Genomic DNA, 10,992 nt, shown 5'->3' with positions numbered 1-10,992 from the left:
CACCTGGGGATAGGTTGATTGGCAACACTAAATTGGCCCTAGTGTGTGAATGTGAGTGTGAATGTTGTCTGTCTATCTGTGTTGGCCCTGCGATGAGGTAGCAACTTGTCCAGGGTGTACCCTGCCTTCCGCCCGATTGTAGCTGAGATAGGCGCCAGCGCCCACCCGCCACCCCGAAAGGGAATAAGCGGTAGAAAATGGATGGATGATTGTATTGTTTGCCTGAAATAATTGTCCTGTGTTTTATTCTGATAGGTTAATGACAATAAATTAAAAAAAATGAGTCAATTAAACATTTCCAGTAAACTGTATCGGCATTAAAATCCTCCATGAATTGATTAACGTTGACCCCGACTTAAACAAGTTGAAAAACTTATTCGGGTGTTACCATTTAGTGGTCAATTGTACGGAATATGTACTAAACTGTGCAATCTAATAACAAAAGTTTCAATCAATCAATCAATCGCGTTGGTATCAGTCGACATCAAAATTTGCAGTATCGCCCACTTAGCAATATACATGACAATAAACTACATGCAAGGTGAACGATGACGTATATTTAAAGGAGCCGCACCCCAATTCGAGCCTGTCAGCTCTGCCCCATAATGATTTAAAAGAACAAATTAAAAACGTATTCCATTTTAAATGGTGCCAGTGACCAAATGACTTGGAGACCGTGCTGTGTTGGCAATATGTGTCACATAAAAGCTAATTAAACTCATATGTCATGCGGCATAAAAGCAGCGTGAGCGCGCTCTTCCCGCTCCCTTCTCTCCACTCCGCCTTCACACCGCCCAACTTCCGGCTACTCTTCCCGGTCTTCTTCTACCTGTCAGTCGGGTTCTGGGACTACAACCTGGTCGGTGTGCGGAAAAAAAACGTCCAAGCTTCGGACAGTGTGGATTTATCGCGTTCGCCGGATTCGTGGTGGTCATTCCATTTGTTCTGCGGCTCCGCCCGGCGAGCGGTGCTAAAGTGACGGGCAGAGTTTGTGGAGAAGCAGTCCGAGAGCCGCGGCAGCAGCGGTGCGGTCCGACCCCCCACGCCGGACAAAGAAGGCAGGAACGGGGGAAATAAGGGAACTATTCGACTAAAGAAGAGCCGAATGATGGATACCGACCTCTTCAAGCTGGTCGGTGCCCTGCTCATGCTCGGTAGGAGATGTCGCCTCGTTTGACTGTTGATATCTAATTAACCCCCACTGATGTGCCACTTTTGCCTTGCGTACAGCCAATCTTCGCTCAGAAACATCCATTTTTAACAAATACTTCCTTCTAGCTACTCGCTTAATCGTTATTAAACATTCGTTTGAGTATTGCTGGAGTCCACGCAACCCCTTAATTGATTCGGCTCACTCACTTTACCAGTGCCATTTGAAATGTCAACATATAGTAAACTTAATTACTGAACAGCTTCACGAGGGAGTTTTAAGTTGATATGAAGAAACAACTACAAGTGTCAATCAGAACCCAAATAAATTAAATAATGAAATGATTAAAGCTGTCTGGTATGTTGTAGGTTGGGTTCTGGTTAAAGTTAAAGTCTTACTGAAATGAGATTTTCTTATTTAAACGGGTCCATTCTATGTGTCATACTTGATCATTTCGCGATGTTGCCATATTTTTGCTGAAAGGATATAGTAGAGAACATCGACGATAAAGTTTGCAACTTTTGGTTGCTAATAAAAAAGCCTTGCCTTTACTGGAAGTAGCAGACGATGTGCGTGTGACATCATTTGTTGTAGGGCTCCTCACATCCTCACAGTGTTTATAATGTGAGCCTCCAGCAGCAAGAGCTATTCGGACCGAGAAAGCGACAATTTTCCCATTAACTTGAGCGAGGATAAAATATTTGTGGATAAGGAAAGTTAGAGTGAAGCACAAAAAATAAAAATAAAAAAGCAACAGCTCCGGGCGGCGGCAGTGTGAGCGCCCATCTATTCATTCATCCATTTTCTACCGCTTATTCCCTTTTGGGGTCGCGGGGGGCGCTGGCGCCTATCTCAGCTACAATCGGACGGAAGGCGGTGTACACCCTGGACAAGTCGCCATCTCATCGCAGGGCCAACACAGATAGACAGACAACATTCACACTCACATTCTCACACTAGGGCCAATTTAGTGTTGCCAATCAACCTATCCCCAGGTGCATGTCTTTGGAGGTGGGAGGAAGCCGGAGTACCCGGAGGGAACCCACGCATTCACGGGGAGAACATGCAAACTCCACACAGAAAGATCCCAAGCCTGGGATTGAACCCCGGACTGCAGGAGCTTCGTATTGTGAGGCAGACGCACTAACCCCTCTGCCACGTGAAGCTGCAGTGGTAGCGTTTCAGATGTAATTAGACACATTTACTAGGATAATTCTGGAAAATCCCTTATCTGCTTATTGTGTTAATAGTATATTAGTGAGATTCTAAAGTCATATCTGAAAGTCGGAATGTTGCGGAGAACGCTAATGTCTCTGTGAGAAGCCGAGGAGCCAAGATCACAGCTACCTTTTTGACAGCTGCTGCAGAAGGTCGCATAATTCACTGATGTCTCCGGTAAGAGCCGACTTAATACCACAATTTTCCCATCCAAAAACTTGCTGGTTGACGTAGAGAAACATGTTCGCTTGACAGCTCTGTGTTAAAACTTCACAACAAACAAAGAAACACCGGTTGTGTCTCGGTTGCTAAAGGCAGCTGCAATCCACCGCTTTCCACCAACAGCATTCTTATTTGACGTCTCCATTATTAATTGAACAAATTGCAAAAGATTCAGCAACACAGATGTCCAAAACACTGTGTAATTGCGCGATGAAATGAGACGACTTTTAGCCGTAAGTGGTGCTGGGCTAACATGTCCCCTCCAGCCAATAATGTCACACACGCGCGTCATCATACGCATCATCATTCCGCGACGTTTTCAACAAGAAACTCCGGGAGAAATGTAAAATTGTAATTTAGTAAACTAAACCGGCCGTATTGGCATGTGTTGCAATGTTAATATTTCATCATTGATATATAAACTGTCAGACTGCGTGGTCGTTAGTAGTGGGTTTCAGTAAGCCTTTAAAGTACCAATGATTGTCACACACACACTAGGTGTGGTGAAATTTGTCCTCTGCATTTGACCCGTCCCCTTAATCACCCCCTGGGAAGTGAGGGGAGCAGTGGGTAGCAGCCGGGAATCATTTATGGTGATATAACCCCCAATTCCAACCCTTGATGCTGAGTGCCAAGCAGGGAGGCAATGGGTCCCATTTTTTTTATAGTATTTGGTATGACTCGGCCGGGGTTTGAACCCCCAACCGACCGATCTCAGGGCGGACACTCTAACCCAGTGTTTCTGAACCTGGGTTGGATCGAACCCTAGGGGTTCGGTGAGTCGGCCTCAGGGGTTCCGCAGAGCCACATTAATCATGAATTGATTAATGTGGACCCCGACTTAATTAAACAAGTTGAAAAACGTATTTGAGTGTTACCATTTAGTGGTCAGCTGTACGGAATATGTACTGTGCAATCTACTAATAAAAGTCTCAATCAATCATCCATCCATCCATCATCTTCCGCTTATCCAAGGTCGGGTCGCGGGGGCAACAGCCTAAGCAGGGAAACCCAGACTTCCCTCTCCCCAGCCACTTCGTCTAGCTCTTCCCGGGGGATCCCGAGGCGTTCCCAGGCCAGCCGGGAGACATAGTCTTCCCAACGTGTCCTGGGTCTTCCCCGTGGCCTCCTACCGGTTGGACGTGCCCTAAACACCTCCCTAGGGAGGCGTTCGGGTTGCATCCTTACCAGATGCCCGAACCACCTCATCTGGCTCCTCTCAATGTGAAGGAGCAGCGGCTTTACTTTGAGTTCCTCCCGGATGGCAGAGCTTCTCACCCTATCTCTAAGGGAGAGCCCCGCCACACGGCGGAGGAAACTCATTTCGGCCGCTTGTACCCGTGATCTTATCCTTTCGGTCATGACCCAAAGCTCATGATGGGAACGTAGATCGACCGGTAAATTGAGAGCTTTGCATTCCGGCTCAGCTCCTTCTTCATCACAACGGATCGGTACAACGTCCGCATTACTGAAGACGCCGCACCGATCCGCCTGCCGATCTTACGATCCACTCTTCCCCCACTCGTGAACAAGACTCCTAGGTACTTGAACTCCTCCACTTGGGGCAGGGTCTCCTCCCCAACCCAGAGATGCCATTCCACCCTTTTCCATGGGGGTGAACCATGGACTCGGACTTGGAGGTGCTGATTCTCATTCCGGTCGCTTCACACTCTGCTGCGAACCGATCCAGCGAGAGCTGAAGATCCCGGTCAGATGAAGCCATCAGGACCACATCATCTGCAAAAAGCAGAGACCTAATCCTGCGGTTACCAAACCGGAACCCCTCAACGCCTTGACTGCGCCTAGAAATTCTGTCCATAAAAGTTATGAACAGAATCGGTGACAAAGGAGGCAGTTGAATCAATCAATCAATCATAAATAAATGATAAATGGGTTGTACTTTTTGCACCCATTCACACACACATTCACACACACATTCACACACTGATGGAGGGAGCTGCCATGCAAGGCACTAAACAGCACCCATCAGGAGCAAGGGTGAAGTGTCTTGCTCAGGACACAACGACGTGACGAGGTTGTTACTAGGTGGGGATTGAACCAGGGACCCTCGGGTTGCGCACGGCCACTCCCCCACCGCACCACGCCGTCCCCCAATCAATCGTGTACATAAAAACTTCTCCCTATTGGCGTATCTGTACTGTTAAGTTGAAATTTGAATGACAATAAAAAGGAAGTCTAAGTATTATGGATACCCCCAAACAATTTTACCTCTAATTTTACATCTTATTTGCAAGTGTGTAATTTGTTCTGAGTTCATGCACCTTGTTGGATTAGTTCTTTGAACAAAGTGATGTTCATACACGGTTCATGTTGTGCACTTGTAAAAAAAACAACAAAATATTAATTTGTCTTAAATTTAAATGATAAATGGGTTGTACTGGGCTTCACGGTGGCAGAGGGGTTAGTGCGTCTGCCTCACAATACGAAGGTCCTGCAGTCCTGGGTTCAAATCCAGGCTCGGGATCTTTCTGTGTGGAGTTTGCATGTTCTCCCCGTGAATGCGTGGGTTCCCTCCGGGTACTCCGGCTTCCTCCCACTTCCAAAGACATGCACCTGGGGATAGGTTGATTGGCAACACTAAATTGGCCCTAGTGTGTGAATGTGAGTGTGAATGTTGTCTGTCTATCTGTGTTGGCCCTGCGATGAGGTGGCGACTTGTCCAGGGTGTACCCCGCCTTCCGCCCGATTGTAGCTGAGATAGGCGCCAGCGCCCCCCGCGACCCCGAAAGGGAATAAGCGGTAGAAAATGGATGGGATGGATGGGTTGTACTTGTATATTATATTTGGGGGGAAAATATATATATATATATATATATATTTTTTTTTTTTTCACTAAAGAACGGATTGGTATGTGCATATGAAACTGGTGGGGTTCGGTACTTCCAACCACTGCTTTAACCACTAGGCCACTGAGTAGGTCGCCTTGACAGTGGCAGAATTGTTTAGTAAATTATATTTTAAGGGTTTGTGTTGCTTAATATTGCATTTCATGGAGACACTGGCAGCTTAGTCATGAAATCAAATGGTATTGTTTCCTCTCACTTCCTCCTATTACTTCTGTAAAATTGTGATGAGCTTTGAAGTCTCCTAGCAGGGCTTATTGTGGCTCCAAACAAGGTGTTGTTGTGGCACTTTGATATTGTTTATCTTGGAAAGGCTATGACTATGTGGGCGTTATTTAATGTCGAGAGCAGTGGTTCTCAAATGGGGGTACGTGTACCGCTGGGGGTACTTGAAGGTATGCCAAGGGGTACGTGAGATTTTTAAAAAATATTCTAAAAATGGCAACAATTCAAAAATCCTTTATAAATATATTTATTGAATAATACTTCAACAACGTATGAATGTAAGTTAATAAACTGTGAAAAAGAAATACAACAATGCTATATTCAGGTTAAAAGCTAGATTTTTTTGTGGACATGTTCCATAAATATTGATGTTAAAGATTTTTTTTTTTTTTTTGTGAAGAAACGTTTAGAATTGAGTTCATGAATCCAGATGGATCTCTATTACAATCCCCAAAGAGGGCACTTTAAGTTGATAATTACTTCTATGTGTAGAAATCTTTATTTATAATTGAATCACTTGTTTATTTGTCAACAAGTTTGTTTTATATCTTTTTTTCCAAATAGTTCAAGAAAGACCACTACAAATGAGCCATATATTGCAATGTTATACAATTTAATAAATCAGAATCTGATAACATAGTGCTGTATTTTACTTTTTTATCTTTTTTTTTTTCAATCAAAAATGCTTTGCTCTGATTAGGTGGTACTTGAATTAAAAAAAATATCACAGGGGTGCATCGCTGAAAAAAGATTGGAAAAAAAACTCAGTGTTTTAAAAAGTTTTTTTTTTTTATGCTCTAGCTCAGGGGTGTCGAACTCATTTTAGATTGGGGGCCACATGGAGAAAAATCTACTCCCAAGAGAGCCGGACTGGTAAAATCACGGCATGATCACTTAAAAATAAAGACAACTTCAGATTTCCTTTGTTTAAAAATAGAACAAGCTCATTCTGAAAATGTAAAAATCATAATGTTATTGTTTTTTTTTTACACTTACATGTTGCGGTTATTGCGCCCGATTGTAGCTGAGAGAGGCGCCCGCGACCCCAAAGGGAATAAGCGGTAGAAAATGGATGGATGGATGTTGCGGTTAATAGTATTCTATCTTTATTTGTCGTTCTCTTTACTTTCTGAATACAATATGTGATAATGTTCATCAGTCAACTCATTGGTGTCAATTTTAAATCTATCATGATTTAAAAAAATATGAAAATCAAATCACAGGATGTTTTTTATGTAGTTTGCTCATTTTCCTCGACTGGTGCACTAATATCATGTGTTTTTTTTATTTATTTTTTTACATATATAGCATCATCTACAAAGATACAAGTAATTGCTATTGTTACATGTAGTTGACATATTCAGAACAGCAGTTTTTTTCATTAAAAAATTTCGGCTCATTTTTATACTTATCAAACTCATTCCTCATGCTGGATAAAACCTGTTCATCGGTCTTATCTGGCCCGCAGGCCGTTTGTTTGACACCACTTCCCTAGCTATAAAATAAATAAATGTATAATGAATAATTACTACTTGATGGAAATTAATTTACCACAACCAATTAACAGTGATACACAAGGGCTTATGCTATTATTCTTGGTGACCAGAATTAGATTTGCCTGAGTGAGTCCATAGAAGACACAATTAAAAAAAAAGGCAGTTTAAGTAAATTTATACATAGATATTAAGAGATAATGTATTAATTTTACAAGTTAGTTAAAAATCTGTGTTCACTATTTGTATGAGCAATAAACAAAAAGACCACATCGACAACTGCAGTGCAGTTCAATCCCATAAGTTCAATAGTGGTGTGTTTATATTCCAGATAATGTCCAGAGTTTATAATAAAAAGGTAAAAAAAAAATAAGTCGATAGGGGAAAGAAAGGGGGAAGAAAAATCTTAGATATTGCCAACCGCATTAAAGCCAATTCAAAACTGCAAAGTCTTTATAGCATTAACTGAAAAAGTAAACAAACACAAAAAAATGGCAAAAACGATGAAAATACTAGTGTTTCTTTAGACATATCTTTGACGAAAAGTTTTGGCTTCAATATTAATTTAAGTATCAGTCGTTTTAGGTAGATATTGCTTTCAATCTGTCACAGTGACGACTGTCAAAGTGATGCTAAGTTAGCAATTATCTCAATGGGCTTTTGAATGGCCGTCGCCACAATGCTGCAAAACCAAACAACAATTTTTACAAACATGTTTGCTGACCCCCAAAAAAGGTTTATCAGAGACAAAGTATAATTGTATCCATGAGGTCATTCATTCCATCCAAGTAGAGCAAGCAAACACCTGCAGAGCATGAGGATCACATTGATGATCAGCTGCTAAAGTCACCATATTGTCATGGCCCCCCTGGTGGTTGTGGCCCCAAATAACCGCAGAGAATGTTTATGCCACGGGCCGGCCTTGTCACTGTCTAACATTTGGACCTAAGCCCTTTGTGACTAATCAGGGTGTATTCACACTTGTCATTTTGGTTTCTGTTGATACGAACCTTAGTCAGTTTCCTGTGCTAGTTAGTACTGTTCGCTTATTCCAGTGTGAACTCAGTCTAGGACCAAAATCGCTGTCATGGCATTGGAATGACAGCATATCCAGACGATAGTTAAACAGAAACGCTAACTGAACTGTACTAAAGTGATCGCCAAGGAACTTTTTTTCTTAGTACCAGACAACAAGTGTGATCGCACTCTTAGTCATGACTGAGGTGGGTTTCCAAAGGACTCTGATAGGGACATTACCGTATGTTTAGTCATCAGTGTGTGTTGTGTGCGTGTGGGTGTGCGTGTGTATTTGTGGGCCAGAAGGAGTTGGCTTAAATTAGTGCTGGGTAAGATACTCTAATGTCGCCAGTTCTCCTGTGGTGAATCAAGTGTGATTCTGTGGAAGAGGAAGTGGCCACCAAGTAAAATCCCCCCTGAGGACATCTTCCTTGATTTCCACAATTTAGCTAAATGGTGCATGAAGAATGAGTTATTTATGTAAGGGTGTAGAAAAGAAGGTCAATACCTGATGGCTTAATTATTGCCGTTCTTAATGGCTGGATGAAGAAAACAAACAAGCATTTAAACATAATGGGGCTCGGAGTTTCAGGGTGCTTAACCGTATGAAATAATATGCAGTACATTATATTAGGGTTGGGCAATATACTCGGGCTGGCCGATTATATGATCAGTGATCATATGGGTCGATCATCATCATCGGCGGTCACTCGAAGTGAGTATGACAATCCTCCTGGTAGTGGAGTATCCCTTTTATGGAGTTAACCTGTGCGTGACTTTGTTTAACGTAGGGAGTCTGGTGCACAGACTGTCACCACACGATCCAGTGGCATAGAATCCAAGAAGACTGGGGACCGTATTCTGCTGCAGTCTTCTTCCGCCATACCAGCCGTTGTGACGCTCCATAGGGTTAGCAATCATCTTCCGCCTGTTCCACCGTTGAGGTCTTGGGTTGTTTTTTCCCCATAATTGAGCCCACATGGATGTGGGGGGGGGGGGTCTTCTAACGCCATCGCAGCCGTTGTGGTTCTTACATCTCCCGTCTTGTGCCTGCTCCGCCGTTGAGGTCTTCACCATATCCCTGGCTAGGGGGCAGTCAGGTACTAGGCCTTTGCCAAGGGCCACCTGGGGTAACAGTAGTAAAGGGGTTAACCTCCTTGTCCCCCAAGGCCCAAATAGAGGAGCCTACACTGCCGGATGCACTTTAACGTCATGCCCAGGACATATGGGTCGATCACGGCGATCAGCTCTGCGCATATATTTACTCGATCAAACATGGCGGAACACCCAATCGAATTCCACCTTAATTCGGCCCCACTTCCGGTTACAGGATATGCAAACGTAAACCGAAGATGTGAACATAATGACCGAAGTTAAACGCGCAGCTCGGTGCATCCATCAATCCGTCCATTTTCTATCTCTTCCCTCTCGGGGTAACAGTGGGTGCCGGAGCTTCTATCAGCTGCATTTGAGTGGAATGCAGGGTAAACCCTGGACAAGTCATCACTCATCGCAGGGTCAACACAGATAAACAGACCACCATTTGCGAAGTAAATGTCATTTATGAGTTATCTAGGGCCCTATGATTTACATTGTTCGGAATTGCAGGCAGATTCAAGGAATTGTTCACTAAAAACCAAAATTACTATTAAATGTGGAAATTGGGGTAATATGACTTGAAATGCTGTCATTGAGAGGAAAAGGGAAGAAATCATGTTAATACTCACCTCATGCACCCTTCTTGCACTGTTTCTGTGCCTGCTTCCTGGACAAGCGACCACTTCAAACTACAAAACTAACTCCGAAATACAGAGCTGAACAGTTCCCAAATGACTTCTACATGTCAGGTGATAGTATTCTGTTGCAAATTCGATGACTATTTGTCATCCAAAAGCTGTGTGTAAAAACACTGTGCTACTATTGCCAATGCTAGCCAGTTGTGGTCTCGACCACCGATCTTTACTTGTAAGTCCATGATAACTTGACAGCTTCTATGGCCCCTTCTACACTAAGCCGGCTACGGTTATCCAGGGTAAATCCCATCTAACCTTATCCTTGTCCACACACACACAAAATGGTCGTTTAAAACCCCTCCCCCCTCTGTCCGCCGGCGCAACGCGACTCGGTACGCATGCGTGGAAAATGCGCATGTTATAGTCACCTCCAGTTCTTAAATTTAATTTATCTGAACGATATCCAGTGTTGTGGTATTTCAATTAACTGGAATCCAGTGTGCTGTGGGGCCCTATTGTAGTAAATCACACCTGAGCAATCATAAATTAATCAAATCTTTAATGGAGACGTGGAAGTAAACAATGTGATACAGAACATTTTACATCAATCATTCAATCTAGAGATCTAGATATCTAGTCAGGACACGCCTCACTCTTTTGCCTTCGCCTTCGCCTTCATTGTCCATTCGTTTTTGGTGACTTTATATACTCTGGACCTAGTCGTTGAGTCTGTGACATACATAACGGACAATAACTGATACAGTCTGCTTTGACAGTCCAAAATCATTCTCCGTTTTTTATAGTCTACCCTCGATGGCCAGGTAATACAAAGCACACGCTACCTATTTTTATCACATCAACGGGAGCCCGCATTCTCGTGTTTTCTTCTCTTAAGGTATTCATGTGTGATTTCCACAAGCGTCTGTACAGACGGAAGGAGAAACACGGCTTCATATTTCCAGTGGTTAGCTCCGAGTTACGAAACCGCTTTATTACGAAGCTGGCTGTGGAGCGTTCTTTCCGACGTCACTTCCTGTGTGGGGCCGCGGTCTTTCTGGCGTCACGTTCTC

At 43.3% G+C, this 10,992-nt stretch overlaps 1 protein-coding gene across 1 annotated transcript in view; it reads left to right on the top strand.

The window, feature by feature from the left end:
- Positions 1-800: 800 nt before the first annotated feature.
- The window catches only part of ptgfrnb (prostaglandin F2 receptor inhibitor b), a 215,015-nt gene continuing 204,823 nt past the window's right edge, over positions 801-10,992 (top strand). The window contains exon 1 of the mRNA XM_061889699.1: positions 801-1,154. Coding sequence (XP_061745683.1) covers positions 1,106-1,154 — 49 coding nt within the window. The 5' untranslated portion in view covers positions 801-1,105. The remainder of the gene's footprint in view (positions 1,155-10,992) is intronic.

The sequence above is a fragment of the Nerophis ophidion genome, linkage group LG27, assembly GCF_033978795.1.
Source record: "Nerophis ophidion isolate RoL-2023_Sa linkage group LG27, RoL_Noph_v1.0, whole genome shotgun sequence".
NCBI lineage: Eukaryota > Metazoa > Chordata > Actinopteri > Syngnathiformes > Syngnathidae > Nerophis > Nerophis ophidion.
Note: the sequence above shows the minus strand (reverse complement) of the source record. Positions and strands in the feature narration are given on the sequence as shown.